At 52.0% G+C, this 25,627-nt stretch overlaps 2 protein-coding genes across 2 annotated transcripts; both read right to left on the bottom strand.

Moving 5' to 3' along the window:
* Positions 1-2,795: 2,795 nt before the first annotated feature.
* On the bottom strand, positions 2,796-22,798 carry LOC109924859 (zinc finger protein 91-like). Its single transcript, XM_048619052.1, has 6 exons — positions 22,484-22,798; positions 14,621-15,601; positions 10,678-10,796; positions 8,512-9,401; positions 4,666-4,828; positions 2,796-3,982 (listed from the first exon to the last, which is right to left on the bottom strand). Exons 2-6 carry the CDS (start codon positions 15,538-15,540, stop codon positions 2,796-2,798), a joined length of 3,279 nt encoding a protein of 1,092 aa, XP_048475009.1. The 5' UTR covers positions 15,541-15,601; positions 22,484-22,798.
* LOC125481021 (gastrula zinc finger protein XlCGF64.1-like) lies at positions 7,948-10,935 on the bottom strand. Its single transcript, XM_048619155.1, has 2 exons — positions 10,855-10,935; positions 7,948-9,508 (listed from the first exon to the last, which is right to left on the bottom strand). The coding sequence occupies exon 2, from the start codon at positions 9,406-9,408 to the stop codon at positions 8,470-8,472; it is 939 nt and encodes a 312-aa protein (XP_048475112.1). The 5' UTR covers positions 9,409-9,508; positions 10,855-10,935; the 3' UTR covers positions 7,948-8,469.
* Positions 22,799-25,627: the final 2,829 nt, after the last annotated feature.

Raw genomic sequence — 25,627 nt, 5'->3', positions numbered from 1 at the left:
CTGACCCTCCGACAGTGCGGCACTCCCTCAGCGCTCACCCTCCGACAGTGCGGCGCTCCCTCAGCGCTGACCCTCCGACAGTGCGGTGCCCCCTCAACGCTCACCCTCTGACAGTGCGGTGCCCCCTCTGAAACGCGCTGCTGTGTCAGCCTGCAGTTTTTACTTGCTGCTGGAGTGCGATCTAAAACAGGTTACACTGTCACACTGGGCTGCAAGTGATGGCTACTGAGGCACACCTGAAGCTGGGAATGATGATCCTGGAAAGTTGAGCTCAAATCCAACTGGAATGGTGAGCAACTTAGATACAGTTCAGTAACTGAAAACTGAAATGGATTTAATTAGATGTAAGAAAAAATTGGCCAAAGAGATGACGGCTGTGAGGCCTCCTGGGGGAGGCGATGGCCTAGTGGCATTATTGCTGGACTGTTAATCCAGAGACCAGACAATATTCTGGGGACCCAGGTTCGAATCCTGCCATGGCAGATGGTGGCATTTGAATTCAATAAATATCTGGGATTAAAAAACCAATGATGACCATGAATCCATTGTCAATTGTCGGAAAAACCCATCTGGTTCACTAATGTCCTTAAGGGAAGGAAACTGCCATCCTTACCTGGTCTGGCCTATATGTGACTCCAGACCCACAGCAATGTGGTTGGCTCTTAACTGCCCTCTGGGCAATTAGGGATGGGCAACAAATGCTGCATAACAAGCGATGCCCTCATCCAATCAATGAATAAAGGGAGAAACAAGCCACAGAACGGCCTGACACGTTAAAATACGGAAGCAAATCTGCTGTCCTTACCCTTTATGTGAACTCTGGAGCCGCAGTGACAGGGTGAACTCTGAACTGCCCTCTGAAACGGCTGAGTGAGACTCCCAATTCAGGGGGGCAAATGTGGACGGACGACCATTGCTGACCACATCCGAATGAGGTTCGGAATTAGGCCACTCGAGACTGCCCTGCCAATCCGAGGAGGGGTGGCTGATCTTACTGAGGTCTTGACTCCAGTTTTCTGTTACACCCCTCCCCAAAACTCCCTCTTTTTTCAAGAATACATGGACGCACCCGGGGGAGGGATATTAAAAACAGACAGACGGACACACACACACACACACAGATATACAATAGTGCCTCTGCTGTTGCTTCCTTCATACAGATTGATTTGACGTGTTCGGTGCGTCTATTTTGTTCTCTCCAAGTCTGACGAGTGTATCAAGTGGAGAAAAAGGCCATTCGATGCATCTGTCTTGTACCTGATGCAGCTGCACCACACGGGCCTCCTCCCACCTGATCCCTTCATCTACCCCCTGGTCCCTCGTGTGTTCATCCAGCTTCTCCCTTCAGGACATTAATAGTTTTCACTTTGACCATTCCCTGCCAGGGCGAGGCTTGCAATGTCACCCCTCTCTAGGTGAGAGCACCTCTCTCCGGAATTTCCAGTCGGTTTCACTCGGCCCCCACCACCATCCTGGCCCTTCTGCACACCGGTGAAACAGAAACACCGTCTCCTCAACTCCCCAGTCTAGAGTTGTTTGAAGGTCTCCAAGGCTTCCCTTACCTGGGATAATGTCACTTCGAATCACCCTGCCCCCAACCCTCTTCAGTTTTAAACGTGTGAAGTGCGAGGCACAGCCTGCGGATGCTGGAGGCCAGAAACGAAAACAGAAAAGTGCTGGGGACGCTCGGCAGCATCCGCGCGGGGAGAGACAGGAACGGAGACAACCCTTCAAGTCCAGCGTCACTCTCCTTCAGAAGTGAGGGGTGCTGAGATGAAGCCTCCATAGGTTTCTAACAGTCCTCACTTCTGGGCAAGACTCAAACTGGACACAAGATGCTAACGGAAAATAATCCAAAGTGGGAAAGGCTTCAGAAATCTGAAGCGCTAGGGACTCAGGAGCCCTGGCCCAGGTTTCTCTGGGGGTTAACATGCAGGTTAGGAAGGCAAATGGAATGTTAGCATTCATTTCAAGAGGGGCTGGAATATAACAGCGGGGATGTACTGCTGAGGCTGTATAATGGTCTGGCCCCATTTGGAATACTGTGAGCAGTTTTGGGCCCCATATCGAAGGACGGATGTGCTGGCCATGGAGGGGGTCCAGAGGAGACCCGAGAATGACGAGAATGATCCCAGGGATGAATCGCTTGTCATATGAGGAGCGGTTAAGGACTCTTGATGGAGTTCAGAAGGACTTGGGGGGGTGGGGTGCAATCTGATTGAAATTTACCAAGAGGCCTGAGTAGAGTGGATGTGGAGAAGATGTTTCCACCAGTAGGAGGGACTAGGACCCAAGGGCACAGCCTCAGAGTGAAGGGCCGACCCTCTTGAACTGAGATGTGGAGTAATTTCTTCAGCCAGAGAGTGGGGAATGTGTGGGACTCATTGCTGCAGAGGGCTGTGGAGGCCAAGTCATTGAGTGTCTTTAAGACAGAATTAGACAGGGTCATGATTAGCAAAGGTGGGGGTCGATGGTTATGGAGAGAAGGCAGGAGAATGATAGTTGAGAAACGTACCAGCCATGAACGAATAGTGGAGCAATGAGCTGAATGGCCTAATTTTGCTCCTGTGTCTAATGATCTAACTCTGCTTCCCTCTCTTCAGGAATTCTTGATCCAGCAGCTCTCTCTCCCCCTTTCCCGGTCAGCCCAGTCGTCCTTCCACAAATCCTCGGATTCTATGATAGCGACGCAGGTTCGATTCCTGACCACCGTCGTGGGATCGGCAGTTAAGGAATGAAAGTGCTTGGGGAAGGGGAGGGGGTAGTTGAGGTTGGTCGGGGGGTATGGTTAGCATTCAGGAAGCTGGTTCCCTGGTCGCTTCCTCGGCGAGGTGCACCCGCTGGTGCTTGAGACGGGCGGAGGACTGGGAGAAGCCCTTGCCGCAGATGGTGCAGGTGAAGGGCCTCTCGCCCGTATGGCGGCGTTGGTGGATGGCGAGGGTGGAGGAGAGGGCAAAGCCGCAGCCGCAGACAGCACAGATGTAGGGCCGCTCGCCAGTGTGTACCCGGTGGTGAACCAGGAGCGCCGCCTGCTGCACAAAGGCCTTGCCGCACACGGTGCAGGAGAAATCCTTGGCGCCGGTGTGCAGCCGGCGGTGGGCCTGCAGGTTGCCCGAGTCCACGAAGCGCTTGCCACACAGTGGGCAGGGAAAGGGGCGCTCGCCAGTGTGTGTGCGCCGGTGGGTGCGAAGGTTACAGAGCCAGCGGAAGCGTTTGCCACAGACCGGGCAGGCGAAGGGGCGCTCATCGGTGTGAACCCGCTGGTGGGTGAGCAGCGAGGAGGACTGGGCAAAGGCTCGGCCGCACATGGCACAGATGTAGGGTCGCTCGTCCGTGTGCAGGCGACGATGAGCCACCAGCACCGAGGACTGGGTGAAGGCCTTGCCGCAGTCTGGGCAGACATAGGGCCTCTCGCCGGTGTGTACCCGCTGGTGGGCCAGCAGGGTGGAGGAGTGGGCGAAGGCCTTGCCGCATTCGGCGCAGACATACGGCCGCTCGCCGGTGTGGCCCCGCTGGTGGACGCTGAGGCTCGATGGGTCGGTGAAGCCATTGCCGCAAACGGTGCAGGTGTAGGGTCTCTCTCCAGTGTGCACCCACTGATGGGTCAGCAGGCCCGACATGCGGGAGAAGGCCTTGCCGCATCGGGGGCAGGTGTGGGGCTTCTCACCGCTGTGGCCCAGCATGTGAGTCTTCAGCTGCGAGGGGTACAGGAAGCCCTTACCGCACACCTCGCAGGTGCACGGCCGCTCAGCGCTGTGGCTCCGCTTGTGCCGTGACAGGTTGGACGACTGGGTGAAACCCCGGCCGCACAACGGGCAGGTGTAGGCCTTGCCCGTGCCTTCGGCACCTCCTCCTCCTCCTCCGCTGGCCACGTTGCCTCCTCCTGGCACGTCCAGCTTTCCCCCTGGCTCCTCAGGCTCTGCCATGCTCCGCTCCCGCTCTGGCCTCCCCGGCCGCCCCGGGCCGTCCATTGCAGGATCCCCTGAAAGCCGGAAAGGAGCACATCAGAACGGTAACGGGGTGCCGTCTACAGGGTTGGGGGGGAATGGCGGAGGAACGATGGGAATCGGTACCGGGCAAAGGAGAAGACCAGGGATTTACCAGAGGTCAAGTGGAGATCTTCACACAACCACCAAGGAAGCTAGCGGAACCCCAAGGCCAGCCCACCCCCACCCCGCACTGATACCACCATCTCTAAATTTTAAATGGGTCCTGGCAGTTAACTGCCGATCAGCATCAGCATGCACCCCGTGTCCACATTCCCACCCAAAACTAGCAATGCCCTCCTCTCTCACAGTGCCAAGCTCTGCTGTGCCACCACGCAGCAAATACCACCTCCCCACCGTTCCACAGGCACACAAACCTAAAGTTCCTCCACGAAATGGCTATTTGATTTTGACATACTTGCCAAGGGTCCTGACTGGCATTCCGCGCATGCGCCGCCAGACATCGTCGGCCACGCCCATTGCCATCGGTGCCTCACCGCGCATGCTCGCCAGCCGTTACCCCTCCCCCACCCAACGCCCCTGAAGGGAGGCGGGTCCGCGGCGCCTCCCCGCCCCAACAACACCTCAGCGGAGGGAGAGGGAATTTGCAGAGAATTTTTTTTTTTCAAAAACAGATACCGGGTGAATTACGGCCCGAGGCGATAAATGGAAGCCGTACCTGAAGCAGAGCCTGTGACAGAGAGACGGTACCCAACGATCGACGGCCGCGGCGGCGGGCGACACGTGACGACCCGCCCGCTGATGGACGGGCGACCGCGGCCAATGGGGTGAACGCGGAGTTCGGAGGACCGGTCTGGTCCTCCAACCAATCGGGTGGGACACTGGCGGGGAGGGGCGAGGTCTTACCTGCCCAGCACGAATGATCGACGGTGAGCCCAGCGAATGGGATGAGCGCGTATCGGGGAGGACCGGTCTGCTCCTCCAACCAATGGGAGACACTCTGGAGTGTAGGGCGGGACTGGCTTCTCTTTGTGAGGTCAGCTTTCAGATGTTCCCACGGGCTCCAACGTTCCGGGAGCTGTCATGTGACTCTCCCAAATGTGTGTCCTCCAATGGGTTCCTCCCCTCCTTGGGTGTCTATCCCCCATGTGACACACCCACATGTGTGTCTCCTCCAGTGGGTTCCCCTCCTCCTTGGGTGTCTATCTCCCATGTGTCACTCCCAAATGTGTGTCTCCTCCAATGGATACCCTCCTCCTTGGGTGTCTGACCCCATGTGACACTCCCACATGTGTCTCCCCCAATGGGTGCTCCTCCCTCTCGTGTGTCTATCCCCCATGTGTGTCACTTCCCCACTCTCTACTCCTTGTGTGTGTCTCTCCTCCATGTTTGTCTTTGCCCTCCCCCATTTCAGGATCCCTCTTCCCCTTTATGGCCAAAATTGGTGATTACTGCCGAGAGGCGACATTATAATGTTTTCACTGCACTCATTCGAGCGCACGTGTCAATAATGTCTATTCCATTCTTGAGTCCAAAACAAAGATATTCCCGCTTCTGCTGAGTCTGTTTCTCCCTTCCTTTTCCTGCTTTCTCTAGGAAGGGCATTGGACGATGGTTTGGATAAAAACAGAGTTCACGGATGTGTTGGGAACTGGGGAGCAAGAGGTTGGCACTCAGTAATGACACTCATTTCACAAGGTGGTGCAGACGTGATGGGCTGAATGGTCTCCTTCTGAGCTGCATCACTTCTGTAACTGACAGCAATTCTGAGGAAGGGTCAGCAGACCCAAAACGTTAGCAGATTTTTAACTTCACAGATGCTGCCAGCTAAGCTTTTCCAGCAACTTCCGTTTTTGTGGCAATTCTAGGACGCCACTTTACCCTCCACAGTGATAACCAATGTGAGATGTGGAATGCTCCCCACTTGCCCTGGATTGTGCTGTAAAAGCTCAACACCATCCAAGACAAGGCAGCCCCCGTTTGATTGGCACATCCACTCCCTCCACCACTGACGGTCAGTCACAGCAGTGTGTACTGTCTTCAAGATGAACTGCAGAAATTCATCATCAGAAGGGATGGTCAACAGGTTAAATGCAGGAACGATGGTAGGGGGGACAGAACTAGGTGGGGGGTCACAGTCTAAGGATATGGGGTAGGCAATTTAGGACTGAGATGAGGAGAATTTTCCTTACCCAAAGAGCGATGAAATTGTAGAGGTCCCTGCCACAGAGATTGGTTGATGCCAAAATATTGATTGTTTTCAAGGAGTTAGGTATCGTTTTAAGTCCTAAAGGGCTCATCTTGTTTGATAGAACTTTCCAGCTACTGTTGGACAAGTCCCATGAGACAGGGCACACTTCTAGATTTAGTCTCAGGAAACAAAGCTGCGCCAGGTGGAGGAAGTGATAGTGGGTGAATATATTGGAAATAGTGACCATAATAGTTACATTCAGCATCATTATCAAAAGGGATAAAGAGCAGGAGTAAGAATTCTAAATTGGGGGAAGACTTTTCTTTAAACAAAGCTGAGAGGTAATCTGGCAAAAGTGGATTGGAAACAGCTCACTGCAAGAAGCTCAGTGACAAATCAATGGGAGGCATCCCAAAGCGAGAATTTATGGGCAGACACGATCACACAAAGAAAAACGGTGACGCTAACAAATTTGGAGCTCCCTGGTTATCTATTTGTTTCTTTTCCAAATCACTTTAAATCCACATCCCCTCAATCTTGTTCTTCTTAAGAGCGGGAGCAGCTTCTCCCTATCCCCACAGCCCCCAGCCTTGCTCATGATTTTGAAAATGCCTCTCAGATCTCACCTCAGCATTCTTCCTAACTGAATTCCCACATCCCTGAAACCATCCTTGTACATCACTTCTGCACACTGTCTCCAATGTGTTCCTGTCTTTCCTGTAATTCAGCATTCACAACTGTGCTCAGTATTCCAGCTGAGGTCTAACAAGTTCAACATCACCTCCTTGCTCTGGTACTCTATGCACCGATTGTACAGCCAAGGACACTGTCTGCTATATGAACTGCTCTCTCCACGTGTCCTGTCACATTTATTGACTTATGTACATACAGATCCATTTCTACCTTCTCCTGCACCTCCTTCAAAGTGGGCAGCTGGTATATTCACCTCGTACAGGCCTGATGAATTGAATGGTTTCCTGGTTTCTTTCTGTTGTTCTACACAGAGTGTCTGCCGTGTCAGATTAAGCAAAGGGACAACTGGTTGCCACATGAAGTATAGTCTGGGAGAACGAGATATTGTCCACACTTTAGACATAGGAACAGTTATTAGGCCATTTGATCATGGCTGATGTGTTTCCCAATCCAAAACTCCTGCCTTCTCTCCATAATCCTTGATCTCCTTACCAATCAAGAGCCTATTTATCCCGGTCTTAGAGACACTCAATGACTTGGCCTTCACAATCCTCTACAGAAATGAGTCCCACAGATTCCCCACTGAAGAAATTCCTCCTCATCTCAGTTCTAAAGGGTTGTCCCTTCATTCTGAGGCTGTGCCCTCGGGTCCTGGTCTCTGCTACTTGTGGCAACGTCTTCTCCACATCCACCCTATCCAGGCCTCTCAGTATTCTGTAAGTTTCAATCAGATTCCCCCCCTCATCATCCTTCTAAACTTCATCGAGTACTGACGCAGAGTCCTCAACCGCTCCTCATACGACAAGCCCTTCATCCCCGGGATCATTCTTGTAACCTTCTCTGGACACCCCCCCCTCCTTGACCAGCACATCCTTCCACATACAGGGTCCAGAACTGCTCACAATATTCCAAATGCGGTCTGACAAGAGCCTTACACAGCTTCAGCAGTACATCCCTGCTTTTTCATTCTAGCCTACTTTGGTCTGAAGTAGAAAACTCAGATATTTCCCAAAGGCGTGAATATTGTAAGTGTTGGTGTCCAATGTGACTTGGGGAGGGGGGATGGAGGGCATTCTTTGTGTGTGCATGGAAATGCAGAAAGTCAGTACACAGGTACAGTGAGAAATTAGGAAGGCAAATGCCACATCAGTCTTTATTGCAAGAGGTTTGGAGTACAGGCATACAGAAATTGTGTGCAGGTCTGCTCTCCATAAGTAAGGAATGACAATCGTCCATTGGAGGCAGTACGGGGAAGCTTCACCAGATTGGTCCCTCGAGCGAGGGGGTTATCTGGAGGACAAAGAGCTGATAGCCTCTGGAGTTGAAAGGAACAAGAGGGATCTCACTGAGCCATGCCTGGGCGGAATGCATTGGGCAGGGGAGACAGTTTAAGGGTGACGTGGCAGCCATTTTAGACTGAGATGAGGAGAAATTTCTTCACTTGACGCAGGTGAATCTGCGGAATTCTCAGTGCCAGAAGGTTCAGATGACGAATGGTTTGGGGGGGGGAGAGGCTAAATGGGGCCCCCTTCTGCTCCTGTGTAACAGGCTCATGGAGGTGGCTGAATGGGCTCATGTTCCTGTGTAACAGGCTCCATTCAGACCCCCACCCCCCGGTCCTGTTTCTTGTTGCAGGGATTAAAGAGACCCCGAGCTCCAGGTCTCCGTGGTGCCAGCTACCTCCCCGTCCCGAGCCCCTACTCCCTCGCGGTGGCTTTCCTGGTGCCGACGCAGGTACTTGGCCAGCTTGAAGCTCTTACCGCAGGCCAGGCAGCTGAAAGGTCGCTCGTCGGTGTGGATCCGCCGGTGTGCCCGCAGTGCGGAGGGCAGTGTGAAGGCCTTGCCACACACTGGGCAGGCACAAGGCCTCCCCCCATCCATGTCATGGCCGGCCTGGTGCTGACGCAGGTACTTGGCCAGCTTGAAGCTCTTGCCGCAGGCCAGGCAGCTGAAAGGTCGCTCGTCGGTGTGGGTCCGCCGGTGTGCCCGCAGGTTGGAGGACCGGGCAAAGGCCTTGCCGCACACAGTGCAGCCGAATGGCCGCTCGCCGTCCTTCTCCTGCAGGTGCCGCTTCAGCTCCTGGCCGCTCTTGAAGGCCTTGCCACATTCGAAGCACTCGAAGGGCGTCTCGTCAGTGTGCACCAGCTGGTGCCGCAGCAGGTGGGAGGAGCGAGCAAAGGTACGGCCACAGACAGTGCAGGCAAACGGCCGCTCGCCTGTGTGAACCCGCTGGTGGGCCAGCAGATTGGAGGACTGGGCAAAGCCCTTACTGCACACCGAGCAGGTGTAGGGCCTCCTCCCTGAGTGGAGCCGGCTGTGTCGGCGCAGCTCCTGGGGGCTCTTGAAGCTCTTGCCACAGTCGGTGCACCGGCACGGCCTCTCCTCGGTGTGTGCCAGCTGGTGGACCCGCAGGCATGAGGGGTAGGCAAAGACTTTGCCACACACGAGGCAGGGAAACGGGGATCTGGGCACCTGTCCTGTGTTCCGCAGGCATGCATGGTTCTCCAGGGTAGTCTGGGAGTAGATGGATGCTTTGTCCATGCTGTTGTTATCATCGCTGCTGCCTCCACCTTCCATGCCCAAAGGCCGACAAGCCTCAGTTTCCAGCGATACAGTCAAGTCCCAGCGTGTGTCTGTTCAGAGCTCCCCGACTACAGCTCCTCCACACTGACATCCCCTGCAAGATGAGTTCAGAACCAATCAACCCATAGGTAGGCCATGTCCAGACCGGAATGCCTGATCAATGGGATTCAGCTGAACAAATCCAAGCACGTGTGTAACATTCGCGCCACCCAAATGCAAGGCAATAACCATCTCCAACAGGACAATCTAACCACTCTCCCCCCCCGCCCCTTGACATTCAATGGTGTTACCCTCACTGAATCCTCCCACTATCAACATCCCGGGGCTTACCATTGGTCAGAATCTCAATCGGTCTTGCCACACAAAGTAGCTACAAGAGCAAGGCAGAAGCTAGAAATCCTGCAGCGAGTAACTTACCTCCTGATTCCCTCCAAAGCCCGTCCCTCCATCATGTCAAGAGTGTGATGGAATACTCCTCACTTGTCCTGGATGGGTGCAGCTCTAACAACTCTCAAGAAGCTTGACACCATTCAGCACAAAGCAACCCCCACTTCACTGGCACCACATCTACAAACATCCATTCCCTCCACCACCGATGCTCAGTAGCAGCAGGGTGTACCATCTGCGAGATGCACTGCAGAAATTCACCAAAGATCCTCAGACAGCACCTTCCAAACACATGACCTCTTTCATTAGATGGACAAGTGTAGCAAATACATGGGAACTCCATCCCCTGCAAGTTCCCCTCCGAGCCACTCACCATCCTGACTTGGAAATATATCACTATTCTTTCACTTTTGCTGGGTCAAAATCTTGGAATTCCCTCCCTAAGGGACATTGTGGGTCAACCTACAGCATGTGGACTGCAGCAGTTCAAGAAGGCAGCTCACCACTTTCTTAAGTGGACAACTAGGGATAGGGCAATAAATGCTGGTCAACCTGTGATGCCCATATGCCAAAAGTAATTTTTATTAAAAGCTGCACTAACAATCAAATGAACGTATTCAGTCATTACATGGCTCAATTTTGCTCCCAGGTGATGGTACTGTCTGAATGGGATCTGCTCCTGTTCCAGTGGTGTTATGATAGTCTAATGGTGGTGCAGTCTGAATGGGCCTCCTGTTCCCGTGGTTTTATGAATTGGTGGTGCAATCTGAATGGGCCTCCTGTTCCTATGGTGTTAGGATGGTCTAATGGTGGTGCAGTCCTGGGTGGTAATATAACGGTTTAATGGCGGTACACTTTACCCAGACTGCCCCGCGCCTTGGAATGTGCTCTTAGACATCGAAATGGGATGGCTCTGACGCATGCGCTGAAGGCACAGCGTGCTGCTGAACACCGATCCCGGACTTTCCCTTTTCCCGACTACACCGCCTGTGTGCCTATGTGATTGCATCTAACGGATAATATCACCGAAATAAAACACGAACCCGAACATACCAGTGTCGAACAAGAGCCTTCTCCAAGCGCCGCACCCCGGCCTCACGTGACCCTGGGAGCCGACCAATCAGAAGGGCGGAACCCTGGAGGGCCGGGAAGTCCTCCATCCAATGGGAGAGTGTAGGGGTATCCTCCAATCAAAGGGAGGGTAAGCTGATTTATCCAATCAAAGGGAGGATGTCGTGTGGTTTCCCCAGCCAATGGGAGTGTAGTGATTTATCCAGCCAATGAGCGAGCGTGGCGAACCACGCAGCCATTAGGAGAATTGTTCGATTTGTCTAGCCAATGGGAGAGTGGTGCGGTGTCCTCCCGCCAATGGGAGAGTGACTTGGAGGGCTCCCACCAATGGGAGAGTGGTGCGGTGTCCTCTGGCGGGCTCCCACCAATGGGAGAGTGGTGCGGTGTCCTCCCGCCAATGGGTGGGTGACGTATCGGCTCCCACCAATGGGAGGGTAACGTGGATGGCTCCCGCCAATGGGAGAGAGTGGGAACTGGGGAGGATGTATATTCTGCCCGGGGCAGGAGGGGAGCTCTTGTCACCAACAGGGAGCAGAGTCTGCACACAGGGTCAGCAGTCAGCACCATGTAAATATGTAGGGGAAGGTTCACTCAGCACCTTATATATTATCCATGTTAATGTATACATACTGAGAGGGCTTCAGTCATCATCATTTATATTAACTTTATTAATGTATATATAACAGAGGGTTCTTCAGTCAATGCTATGTATAAGAGTGTGAATATAAATTTTAGGGGGGAGCTTTACTCTGTATCTAACCCCATGCTGTCCCTGGGAGTGTTAGATGGGGGGGGGGGGGGGGATAAATGTGTAGGGAGCTTTACTCTGTATCCTTATCCCATGCTGTCCCTCCTCTGGGAGTGTTTGATGGGTGATAGTGAAGAGGAAGCTTTACTCTGTATCTAACCCTGTGCTGTCCCCGTCCTGGGAGTGTTTGATTCAGGGATGGAGTGGGTGGGTGGGGAGACAGTGTAGAGAGAGCTTTACTCTGTACCTAGCCCTGTGCTGTCCCTGTCCCTGGGAGAGTTTGATGGGTGACAGTGTAGAGGAGGCTTTACTCTGTATCAAACCCTGTGCTGTCCTGGGAGTGTTTGATGGGGGTACAGTGTAGAGGAAGTTTACCCTGTATCTAACCCTGTGCTGTCCCTGTCCCTGGGAGTGTTTGATGGGGGGGACAGTGTAGAGGAAGCTTTACTCTGTATCTAACCCCGTGCTGTCCCTGTCCCTGGGAATGTTTGATGGGGGAACAGTGTAGAGGGAGTTTTACTCTGTATCTAACCCCGTGCTGTCCCTGTCCCTGGGAATGTTTGATGGGGGAACAGTGTAGAGAGAGCTTTACTTGACCCACAAAGGAAGTCAAAAGGGGGTGAGCAGAAAGGTGGGGTTAGCGCCACAATCACATTAGCCACAATGGTGTCAAATGGAAAAGCAGGCATCAAAGGGACAAACGGCCTCCTCCTGATACCCACTTCTCATGTCCTCCATCAGCGCATTTTGGAAAGAATGACTGAAAATTGCTGTGTTTAAAACAGATAGTTTATTGACAGGGGATGTTAATATCCAGCACAGCTCATGAAGTTAGCCATCCAGCTGGGATCGAACTCTGCACAGACACAACGTAGACACTGTAAGGCGTCAGCAGCTGGGTCATGCCAGAGAAACACTTTCCACAAGCTGTAAAGCTGAGGTGAATGATTCGGAGTCCCAGTGAATCTCACAGGGACACGTGTCGTCTCTCCAGGATTTAGTGACATTATTAACTGTTCGCTGCAGAGATTGAACAGTGGTTTCATCAGTTTGGAGATGGTCATACAGGTAGCTTGCAGAAAAGCATCTTGAGAGCTTCTCCAATTGACAACAGATGTCTGCACTGCAAGTGAGTGTCATTAACTGGGCCCAGCATTTATTGCCAGTCCGTCGTCATCCACCCCTTGAGAAGGTGGGGGTGAGCTGCCTTCTTGAACTGCTGCAGTCAATGTGCTGTAGGGTAGTCCCACAATGTCCCTGAGGGAGTGAATTCCAGGAATTTGATCAAGCACCACTGAAGAACCGGCCAATATATTTCCAAGTCAGGATGGGGAGTGGCCTGGAGGGGGAACTTGCAGAGGGCTGGTGTTCCCATGGACCTGCTGCCCCTTGTCCTTCCAGATGGAAGTCGTTGGGTTTTGGAAGGTGCTGTCTAAGAAGCCTCGGTGAATTTCTGCAGGGCATCTTGTAGCTGGTACACACTGCTGCGACTGAGCGTCGGTGGTGGAGGGAGTGGATGTTTGTGGATGTGGTGCCAATCAAGCGGGGTCTGCTTTGTCCCTGGATGATGTCGAGCTTCTCGAGTGTTGTTGGAGCTGCCCCCATCCAGGGCAAGTGGGGAGCATTCTCTCACACTCCTGACTTGTGCCTTGTTGATGGTGGGACAGGCTGTGGGGTGGGGGGCAGTGCGGGGAGGGTGGTCAGGAGTGGAGTTACTCACTGTAGCCCCTGTGTTTATGTGGCAGGGTCTGGTTCAGTTTCTGGTCAATGGTAATCCCCAGGATGTTGATAGTGGCAGAGTCAGTGCTGGTAACACCGTTCAACATCAGGGGTTGATGGCTAAGCGATTCACCCTTGTTGGGAATGGTCATTACCTGCCACTTGTGTGGCGTGAATGTTTTCTGGAGTCCTCCTCAGGAAGTGAGTGTCACTTCCAACGTTTGTGGACTGTTCCTAACAGCCTGTGTAAAAGTGTTGGAATTGCTGAAATCCTTGTGCCATATTCGAGACAGACCTTAAAGATGGAAGGTGACCTGAATTTACTTTAGTTTAACGGGGTCTGAGAGGAGCTGCTAAGCCAGATAGTGTGATCCTCAGACTCTGCTCCACATGGGACTGGGATCGAGGGGTCGTGGCGCTCGAAGGGCCAGGTAGACGGGTTACTCGGGACTGCATGCACTCCCCCTCCTGTATCTCATCTCCAGTCCATACATTCCTCGCACCGTGTACAGAGTTGGAAGAATTTCTTCTCTCCGAGGGCAGTGAATCTGTTGGAATTCTTTACCGCAGAAGGGCTGTTGATTCTGGGGCATTAAGTATATTTACGGCTGAGATAGAGAGGTTTTCAATCGGGAAGGGGAATCGAGAGGAAAAGGCAGGAAAGTGGACTTGAGGATGATCAGATCAGCCTCCACAAATGGTAGTGGGTTATTTGTGCGAAGCATCCACTTCAGTTGCAAAGACAGATTGAAGAAGTTGGGGACTGTTCTCCTGGAGAGAAGGTGCTGAGAGGGAGATCTGACAGAGGCTTTCAAATTGATGAGAGGGGGATCGACAGAATAGATAGATTGAAGCTGTTCCCGATTGTAAAGTATCAAGAACGAGAGGGACAGAGGTTTAAGGTGAAGTGGAAACAAAGTAAGGGTGATGGGGGAAAGAAACCTCTCCACCCAGCGAGTAGTTAGGGTGTGGAATGAATTGCCTGGAAATATGGGGGAGACAGGTTCCATTGAGGCATTGCAGAGGGTCACAGAATGGTTATTTGGATAGAAATGGAGTACAGGGATGGGGGGAAAAGTGCAGGAGATTGGACCATACGGGGATAGAATTGGTGCAGGCATGATGGGATGATTCTGCGACTGCATCTGACCCAGTGACAAGGGGTTTGGGAGGGGGCTGGTGAGCTTCTGAATGGTGGCAGTGATTTGGAAAGTTGAGGGAGGTGAGAGCTCGTGGTTTGGGATCTCTGACTGGCTCCTCGGCAGGAGCAGCGCCCCCTACCCCTCGGGAGGGAGCGGGGCAGGAGGTGCCGTCGGCCTGTCCCCAGAGTGGAGCCGGCGATGAGCTTGCAGGTTGGACAGGTAGGTGAAGCCCTTCCCACAGAGCGGGCAGGTGAAGGGGCGCTCGCCTGTGTGTACCCTCCGGTGCCCCAGCAGGCTGGACGAGTAGGTGAAGCCCTTACCGCACTCCGGGCAGGTGAAGGGGCGCTCCCTGGTGTGTACCCGCTGGTGGGTACGGAGGCTGAAGGACTGGGTGAAGCCCTTCCCGCACAGCGAGCAGGTGAAGGGGCGCTCGCCGGTGTGTACCCGCTGGTGGGTGCGCAGACTGAAGGCGTGGGCGAAACTCTTGCTGCACAGCGAGCAGGCGAAGGGGCGCTCGCCCGTGTGTACCCGCTGGTGGGTCAGCAGGCCCCCGGCGCTGACAAAACGTTTCAGGCACAGTTGGCAGCCGAACGGCCTCTCGCCGGTGTGTAGCCGCTGGTGTTTCATCAGGCACTGGGCACTCTTAAATCTCTTCCCACACTCACCGCAGCCAAAGGGGCGCTCCTCGCTGTGTACCCGGCGGTGGGAGCACAGGGCAGAGGACTGGGTAAACCCCTTACCGCAAACCGGGCAGGTAAAGGGCCTCTCTCCAGTGTGGGAGCGCCGGTGGGCCTCTAGCACCGAGGGGTGCAGGTAGCCCTTCCCGCAGTCGGCACAGGCGTACAGCCGGGCTTTGTCATGGGTACGTCGGTGTGTGTTGAGCTTGGCCAGGTAGACAAACCCCTTGCCGCAGTCCTCGCACTCGTACCACGTGCCGCCCACGTGGCTGCTCTTGTGCCTCGACAGTGAGGAGGTGTAGGCAAACTGCTTCCCGCACACATCACACTCGTACCGGCTCTCTCCCGGGCTGGGGCCACGGTGGCTACCTTCTCCTTCCATCCAGTGCGCTGTCCTCAACCCAAAGGTGGTTTCGAGCTTCCTGCCTTCACCCGCTACAACCCTGTAATAAGGAAGACGAGACCGGCTAAGAGGGAGCTTGTAAGAAAAAAAGAACAACACTTGCTAAAGAGGAAAGGCTCGCTGTCGCAGGTTTTTCACCTCGCACTCGTGAGGACAAAGACTGTGAAGACTTCGAAAGGAGCAACAATTTACACCGCACGAGAAGCGGTGCTGATTTTCGGGGAAGTAGGTGCCACCCGTTTCTAAAACACAAAGTATCGAGCAGCATCGAACACTGCGTCCAATACTGGCCACGAATCCAGGTTCGGACAGCACTTATCAAACAATCCCAGGTACGCTTAGCATCAAGCTAACAACCACCTTAAGACTAACTATAGGCAATGTACTGCGGATGCTGGAGATCTGAAATAAAGAGAAACCAGGAAGTGTCAGAGAAACTCAGCAGCTCCGATGATGGAAAGAGAAACGGAGTTAACATTCAGTATCTAGTATTCTGATCTGGCAGCCTGTTGTGTGCGTGTGAGGGTTGGTTGGCAGGGGGAGGGAAAATGGTAGGGACAGTGGTACCGGGTATGGGGGAATGGCCAGTAGTGTCGTTTTGAGGGTGTGGGGTGGGATGAGTGGTATTGTTTGTGGGTGAGTGGTATCCAGTCGAGAATAAACATTGCCTCTTCACTCTTGTCCTCCTTGCTTGTGAGTAGAGTTTTGGACACAGTGTCCTTTATTGATTGCTCCTTCCCTCAGCCCTGCCATCTTTGTCAGTTTGTGCACATACGCAACCTTTCAATGGGGTCCTTGTGTGTTCTTTTGTCTCTCCCTACCTTGCAGCCAAAATGATCGATTCACACGTTGTCAGCGCTAAACTTTATCTGCCACTTTTCTGCCCACGCCAGCATTTCATGGACTTCTGCACTTTCCTGAAGAGTTCACTATGCTTCGTGTTTCTTGCATCAATCAGACATTTAGAAATTGTAGCCTCTATACCAAGGTCTGGGTCATGAGTAAATCTGAATTATTCCACCTGCCTAACTGGAACCTGTTCTTCTTTCGATTGTGTACAACCAGGTTTTCGTGCCTGTGGGTTCTCGAAGAGAAAGCATGGAAACTAGGAGCAGGCCATTCAGCCCTTCCAGTCTGCTCTGCCATTTAACAGAATCATGGCTGATCCTTGATCTCAATGCCGTATTCCTGCTTTCTCCCCATAAGCCCTGATGTCTTTAGTATCTTAATCTCTAATCAATTTCTTTCCTGAAAGCATTTCAGTGACCCAGCCTCCCACAGCCTTCTGTGGTGGAGAATTCCATAGGTTCACAACTGTCTGAAGGAGAAATGTTTCCTCATCTCAGTCATGGAGTCACACTGCAGGGAACAGACTCTTTGGTCCAACTTGTCTGTGCCGACCAGACATCCCAATCTGACCGAATCCCACTTGCCAGCATTTGACCCATATCCTTCCAAACCCTTCGTATTCATGTACCCATCCAGATGCCTTTTAAATGTTGTAAATTGTACCAGCCTCCACCACTTCCTCTGGCAGCTTGTTCCATACACATACCCACCTCTGCGTGTAAAAGTTACCCCTCAGGTCGTTTTCAAATCTTACCCCGCTCTCCGTAAACCTACGCCCTCTAGTTTTGGAGTCCCCTACCCTGGGGAAAAATACCTTGGCTATTCACCCTATCCATGCCCCTCATCATTTTATAAGCCTCTATAAAGGTCACCCCTCAGCCTCAAACGCTCCAGCCTGTTCAGTTTCTCCCTTTAACTCAAACTCTCCAGTCCCAGCGACAGCGTTGTAAATCTTTTCTGTACCTTCTCAAGTTTAACAACATCCTTCCAACAGCAGGGAGACCAGAACTGTGTGCACTATTCCAAAAGTGGTCTAACCAATGTCCTGTACAGCCACACATGATCCTCCCAACTCCTCTCCTCAATGCACTGACCATTGAAGGCAAGCGTACCAAACACCTTCTTTACTATCCTATCTACCTTTATTCCACTTTCAAGGAATTATCCAATGCATCCCTAGTCTCTTTGTTTGGCAATACTTCCCAGGTTCTACCACTTACTGTATAAGTCCTGAGATAACAAGGTGTAGAACTGGATGAACACAGCAAGCCAAGCAGCATCAGAGGAGCAGGAAGGCTGACGTTTTGGGCCTTGTTATCTCAGATTCTCCAGCATCTGCAGTTCCTACTACCTCTGTATATGTCATGCTCTGGTTTGCCTTACCAAATGCAACACCTCACATTAATCTAAATTGAACTCTGTCTGCCACTCCTCAGCCTATTGACCCATCTGATCAAGGTCCCGTTGTACTGAGATGATCCTTTTCACTGTCCACCACGCCACCTCTTTTGGTGTCATCTGCAAACTTACTAAAAGTGCCTCCTAATTGACATCCGAATCATTTATATGAATGACAAAAAGCAGTGGGTGCAGCATCAATCCTGGTGGCACGCCTCCAGTCTGAAAAACATCCCTCCACCACCACCCTCTGTCTCCTGCAGTTCCAACCCATATCCTGAGACTGTGACCTTTAGTTCTAGACTCCCCAACCAGGGAGGGGAAGCATCCCCCCAAATCTGGTCTGTCCAGCCCTGTTAGAACTGTATACATTTCAATCGGAACCCCCTCTCATTCCTCTGAACTCCAGCGAATACAGATCCAGATGAACCTGGGACAGTCCTGTTATTCCCAACATCCTCCTAGTGAACCTCCGTTGCACTCCCTCTATGGCAAGGATATCCTCTCTCAGATAAGGAGACCAAAACTACACACAATACTCCTGGTCTGGTCTCAACAGACTGGTATACAAGGACACTCAGATCCCATTTTACATCCATACATCCCAACATGTCACTATTTAAATAGTACTCCACCTTCTGTTTTAAGCTTTATTTGAAAGGGAATGGAGTATAAACATATGGGGTTTTGCTAAAACTCTACTGGTCAGACCACAACTGGAATACTGCGAACAGTTTTGGGGTCCCGTATCTAATCAGAGATCGACTGTCATTGGAGGCGGTTCAGAGCTTGGGAGTTGATTCTGGGGATAGAGGGACTGTCTTATGAGGAGAGGTTGAGACGGTTGGGTGTCTACTGTTTGGAGTTGAGAATAATGTGAGGTGACCTTATTAAAACACACAACATTCTCGGGTTGGGGGGGGAACCTGAGAGGGGAGATGTGGACAGGTTGTTTTCCCCCTTGTGGGAGAGTCTAGTACCAGAGGGTGTAATCTCAGAATAAGTCGTGGTCCACTGAAGATCACACTAAAGGAAGGATGTGATCATTCTGGAGAGAGGGGCTTGCAGAGGAGATTACGAGGATGTTGCCTGGGATGGAGCATTTTTGATGATGAAGAGAGGCTGGATAAGCTTGAGTTGTTTCCTTGAGAGCAGAGCAGACTGAGAGGGAACTTGATAGAGGTGGGTAAGATTATGAGAGGCATGAACATGGTGAATAGAAAGCAGCTGTTCCCCATCTTCGAAGGGTCAGTAACAAGGTGCATCATTTTAAGGTGGAAGGCAGGAGGTTTAGAGAGGACTTGAGGAGGGGAGTCAGGCGGGAAACTGCACAACCTTTAAAAAAAGTATGCGAGTCAGTACTTGAAATGTCAAAACATCCCATTATGGGCCAAGTGCTGGAAAGTGGGACTCAGGTAGATAGGTCAGCACAGACTCGATGGGCCGAAGGGTTTCTTCTGTACTGTACGATTCAATGGTTCCGTGGAGGTCTTGCTTCAGTTGTACAGGGCCTTGGTGAGACCATTACCTGGAGTTAGGCCCCTGTGCCATGTGGAGCAGGGGGAGGACCCTGGGGCAGGGCTAGGGCTGTGGGTCAGGGTAGGGGTTTAGTGGGTCATGGGGAAAGGGTAGAGGCTGTGGGGCAGGAGAGTCTTGCTGCAGGTATGTTAACAGGTAGGAAAAAGCAGCTAATCTTAGATAACTCCCAGGATGCAATCCCAGCAAAGCCTCACAAGAGACTGAGGAAGGGAAAACAGAAATTGCTGGGAAACTCAGCAGGTCTGCAGAGAGAGAGAGAGAGACAGTACTCGGGTCCTGAGAAAGAGTCTTATCTGTCTCGAAACGCTAACTCGGTTTCTCTCTGTGCAGATGCTGCCTGACTTGAGTTTCTCCTGCACCTTCAGTTTTTATTTAATCTGCAGTGATTTGCTTCTGTTGGGCCTGGAGATGAAGGGTTGAATAAGGTGGGCCGATAGTTTCTGGAGTTTCGGAGGACAGAGGGTGATCTTTTTGAGACAGACAAGATTCAGAAGGAGCTTGATGAGGGTAGTCACCGAGAGATTATTTCCCCCCAGGTCTCTGGGCTGGGGAACCTAAAAAACAGAGGGGCCACAGACTCAGGGTAAGGGGGCAGTCACCTCGGACTGAGAGAAGGAATACGTGTATGGAATGAGCTACCCGACGAAGTAGTGGAAGTTGGTACAATTACAACATTTAAAAGGAATCTGGATGGGGTACAGGAATAAGAAGGGTTTAGAGGGATATTGGCCAAATGCTGGCCAATATGATTTAGGACATCTGGTCGGCATTAGACGAGTTGGACCGAAGAGTCTGTTTCCGTGCTGTACATCTCTATGACTCTATAATTCATTCACTCGAGGGCTGGTGAGTTGTTGGAATTCCCTGCCCCAAAGGGTCACGGATGATCTGTTGTTTGGAGGCCGGGACAGACATTTTCTCTCACGGATTTGAGGGATACAGGGAAAGGATGGGACATTGGAGTTGAGACTCAAGGTTGCTCGTGACCACGTTGACAGGTGAAGCAGATTCGAGTGCTCCTATGCCTTGTGTTTATGCTCTTGTAGGTTCGGGGAATCAGAGAAACAGCAAAGGGACTTCACCCATTCGGGAAGCTAATGGACAGGGGGTGCTTTTTCCTATTCGTTCATCGCTGGCTAGACCAGCATTTACTGCCCATCCCTAATTGCCCAGAGGGGGTCAACCACATTGCTATGAGTCACATGTAGGCCAGACCAAGTAAGGATGGCAGTTTAATTCCCTAAAGGACATTGATGGACCAGATGGGTTTTTCCAACAATTGACAATGATTTCATCATGAGACTTTTAACTCCAGATTATTATCGAATTCAAACTCCAACATCTGCCGTGGGTGGATTCAAACACAAGACCCCAGAATGTTACCTGGGTCTCTGGATTAACAGTCCATCGATAATACCATTAGGCTGTCACCTCCCCTCTTCCAGGTACAAATTGCAACGCTGGGGTAACCCAATGACAGAGAAGGGGTAGTGGCTGAGCAGAGTCCAGCAAAATCACGACATGTCTCTTTCTGCTTCTCGCTCTACACTTGTCATGCTCAGTGCCCAACAACCCGAAACACATTTAGTGCAAACTCTGGAGAGTGATGGAGAAATGGAGATTGTGAACTGAGATCATGATATAGGAGCAGAATAAGGCCATTCAGGCTGATTGAGTCTGCTCCATCGTTTGATATGTTTCTCAACCCCATTCTCCTGCTTTCTCCCCACAACTTCTGATCCCCTCCCTTACTGATCAGGAAGCTCCCTAACTCTGTCTTAGCAACATTTAATACTTTGGCCTCCACAGTCCTTTGTGGCAATGAGTTCCACAGTACTGAGTGTCTGTGCAGGGGCATCAATATTGCACTGCTGTGTATGTGTGGTGGGGGGGTTAATTTTGTACTGAGTCTGTATCGGGTCTTAATTCTGCACTAAGATAGTCTATGTATGTAGGAGGGCTCTTAATTTTGCACTGAGAGTCATAGAATTACAGTATGGAAACAGACTCTTCGGCTCAACCTGTCCATGTCGACCCAGTTTCCCAAGATAAACTAGTCCCATTTGCCTGTGTTTGGCCCATATCCCTCATACCTTTCCTTTTCTTTCCTGTCCAAATGTCTTTTAAATGTAATTCTTGGTCACCTCTTCGAAAAACTCAATCAACTTTGTGAGATACAATTTCCCAAGCACAAAGCTGTGCTGACAATCCCTAATCAGTTCCTGCCTTTGCAAAACCATGTAGATCCTGTCTCTCAGAATCTCCTCTAACAACTCATCTACCACTGATGTCAGGCTCACCTCGCAGCTTTACTTAAATATAGGCACGTCATTAGCCAGTGTCCAGTATTCCGGCAACTCACCCGTGGCTGTCAATGATAAAAATCTGTCTGCTAGGATCCTGCAATTTTGACTGTGTGAGGCACACATTTATTTTGCACAGAGATAGCAGGAACTGCAGATGCTGGAGAATCTGAGATAACAAGGTGTAGAGCTGGATGAACACATTCTTCAGAAGGGTCTGGGCCCGAAACGTCAGCCTTCCTGCTCCTCTGATACTGCTTGGCCTGCTGTGTTCATCCAGCTCTACGCCTTGTTATCTTATTTATTTTGCACAGAGAGTTTGTCGGGGGTGGGGGGAGATTGAGTGTTAATTTTGCATTGAGTGTGTGTGGGGGGGGAATTAATTTTGCACTGTGTGTGTGTGTGGGGGGGGGAATTAATTTTGCATTGTGTGTGTGTGGGGTGGAATTAATTTTGCATTGTGTGTGTGGGGGGGGAATTAGTTTTGCATTGTGTCTGTGTTGTGGGTTGGGGGGTCAATTTTGCATTGAGCGTGTGTGTTTTTGGGGTGGGGGTAATTTTGCACTGATCTTGTGGAGGAGGGCGTATACTGCGCATGCCCCTGGAGCCGGCACCGCGCATGCTCAGAGTGGTTGGGTAGCTGCCCTTCTTCCGATGCCGCCCCGTGAATAACGGTCGGGAGAGGGGATGGGTTAAGAGTCAGTTATCGATCAAAACTGGACAGCGCTCCTGTAATTGTAGGGCCTGAGCGCGGGTGAGGGGAAGGAAATGGAGAAACGAGGGGGGGGGACGGGGAACAGCGAGAAATACAAGATGCAGAATCACGAACCTACCGGACAGCGGGCGACCTCCTCTCAACACGTGACCCTGGCGCGGTGTGTGATTGATGTCTCCCTTCGCCAATCAGAAACGAGGGTCATCATCCCACCCACGGGAAGAAGACGATTGATGTCCCTGTCCGCCAATAGGGAGCGGGAGGCATTGACCCGAACCTGTACGGCGTGTTGACGTCATCCCTCCCCAACAGGTTCCTCGATCCATCCCCCAACCATGCAGCTGAGTGACATCGCTTTCCGCCAATGGAGATGGAGCTAGAGGCGTGCACACCGCCCGCCGGCACATATGATTGACGTGGCCCCCTGCCAATGAGAAGAGCGGACTGTGGGAAGGCGGCCAATAACATCGACTTCCGCTACCGACGTTTTGGGGCGATCCCACCCATGAAATAGTGATTGACATCCACCACCGCCAATGGGAAAGCCGGGACTGTAGTACCGCCCACAAATGATAAAGATTGACGTCGCCACCCGCCAATGAGAAACCAAAGACTGTCGTATTCACCCACCCTCCCTAATGGGGATCCAGGGCTTTTTTTCCTTTGTTTGTCCAAGTGCTTCCTGAAATCTGACCTGAACACGCTGATTCTCAGAGTATTTCCCCCCAGTTCCAGAATCCACAACCACCCTGTACTTTGCAATTACTACCTTGCAGGTATATTTATCGCCCCGTCCCTAGTTGTCCCCCCTCAGAAGGTGGGGTTGAGCTGCCCTCTTGAACCACTGCAGTCCATGTGCTGTAGGGTAGACCCACAGTGTCCCTTAGGGAGGGAATTCCAGGGATTCGTACCCAACTGACTAAACTCTTCATAGATAACAAGTTGCAGGGCTGGATGAACACAGCAGGCCAAGCAGCATCATAGGAGCAGGAAGGCTGATGTTTCGGGCCTAGACCCTTCATCAGAAATGGGGGAGGGGAGGGGAGGGGAAGGGGGTTCTGAAATAAATAGGGAGAGAGGGGGAGGCGGATAGAAGATGGATAGAGGAGAAGGTAGGTGGAGAGGAAACAGACAGGTCAAAGATGCGGGGATGGAGCCAGTAAAGGTGAGTGTAGGTGGGGAGTTAGGAAGGGGATAGGTCAGTCCAGGGAGGACGGACAGGTCAAGGGGGCAGGATGAGGTTAGTCGGTAGGATTCATTTTTGTTATTATCTCATTTTGTTTCCTCATTTCTCTTTGCATCAAAGTTCACCTTGCCTTCCTGCACCGCAGAAAAGAAGATTGCGAGGCCAAGGAGGGCATTAAAGATGAGCTTTGCCTTAATGCTTTCTTTTTATAATTTCTGTACTTAAAATGGTGCCAGATTGTGGCGACTTGTACACATCTCGCTGTATTTTCATAAATGCCAGTGACAATAAATATGAGATAACAAGGTGTAGAGCTGGATGAACACAGCAGGCCAAGCAGCATCAGAGGAGCAGGAAAGCTGACGTTTTGGGCCTAGACCCTTCTTCAGAAATGGGGGAGGGGAAGGGGGTTCTGAAATAAATAGGGAGAGAGGGGAAGGCCGATAGAGGAGAAGATAGGTGGAGAGGAGACAGACAGGTCAAAGAGGCGGGGATGGAGCCAGTAAAGGTGAGTGTAGGTGGGGAGGTAGGGAGGAGATAGGTCAGTCCAGGGAGGATGGACAGGTCAAGGGGGCGGGATTAGGTTAGTAGGTAGGAGATGGGGGTGGGGCTTGAGGTGGGAGCTAGGCAGGGACAAGCTGGGCTGGTTTTGGGATGCGATAGGGGGAAGGGAGATTTTGAAGCTTGTGAAGTCCACATTGATACCATTGGGCTGCAGGGTTCCCAAGTGAAATATGAGTTGCTGTTCCTGCAACCTTCGGGTAGCATCACTGTGGCACTGCAGGAGGCCCAGGATGGACATGTCGTCTGAGGAATGGGAGGGGGAGTTGAAATGGTTCGCGACTGGGAGGTGCAGTTGTTTATTGCGAACCGAGTGTAGGTGTTCTGCAAAGCGGTCCCCAAGCCTCCGCTTGGTTTCCCTGATGTAGAGGAGGCCACAATGGGAACAGCGGATGCAGTATACCACATTAGCAGATGTGCAGGTGAACATCTGCTTGATGTGGAAAGTCTTCTTGGGGCGGTAAGGGGAGGGGTAAGGGGAGGTGTAGGGGCAGGTGTAGCACTTCCTGCGGTTGCAGGGAAAAGTGCCGGGTGTGGTGGGGCTGGAGGGGAGTGTGGAGCGGACAAGGGAGTCCTGGAGGGAGTGGTCCCTCCGGAAAGCAGGTAAGGGTGGGGAGGGAAAATTCTCTTTGGTGGTGGGGTCGGATTGCAGATGGCAGAAGTGTCGGAGGATGATGCGTTGGATCCGGAGTTGGTGGGGTGGTAAGTGAGGACGGGGGGATTCTGTTTTGGTTGTTATTGTGGGGAGTGGGTGTGAGGGATGAGTTGCGGGAAATGCGGGAGACACGGTCGAGGGCGTTCTCGACCACTGAGGGGGTAAAGTTGCGGTCCTTGAAAAACGAGGACATCGGAGATGTACGGGAGTGGAGTGCCTCATCCTGGGAGCAGATGCGGCGGAGGCGAAGGAATTGGGAATAGGGGATGGCATTTTTGCAGGAAGGTGGGTGGGAGGAGGTGTATTCTAGGTAGCTGTGGGAGTCGGTTGGCTTGAAATGGATATTGGTTTCTAGGTGGTTGCCAAAGATGGAGACAGAGAGGTCCAGGAAGGAGAGAGAAGTAGTGGAGATGGTCCAGGTGAACTTAAGGTTGGGGTGGAAGGTGTTGGTGAAGTGGATGAACTGTTCGAGCTCCTCGTGGTAGTACGAGGCAGCGCCGATACAGTCATCAATGTAACAGAGGAAGAGATGGGGTTTAGGGCCAGTGTAGATACGGAAGAGGGATTGTTCCACGTAACCTACGAAGAGGCAGGCATAGCTTGGGCCCATGCGGGTACCCATGGCCACCCCCTTTGTCTGTAGGAAGTGGGAGGAATTGAAAGAGAAGTTGTTGAGGGCGAGGACGAGTTTGGCTAAGCGGATGAGGGTGTCAGTGGAGGGTGACTGGTCGGGCCTGCGGGACAGGAAGTAGCGGAGGGCCTTTAGGCCATTTGTATGGGGAATGCAGGTGTATAGGGACTGGACGTCCATGGTAAAGATGAAGTGTTGGCGACCGGGGAATTGGAAGTTCTGGAGAAGG

Source organism: Rhincodon typus, chromosome 42, assembly GCF_021869965.1.
Source record: "Rhincodon typus isolate 14 chromosome 42, sRhiTyp1.1, whole genome shotgun sequence".
Classification (NCBI taxonomy): Eukaryota; Metazoa; Chordata; class Chondrichthyes; order Orectolobiformes; family Rhincodontidae; genus Rhincodon; species Rhincodon typus.
Note: the sequence above shows the minus strand (reverse complement) of the source record. Positions and strands in the feature narration are given on the sequence as shown.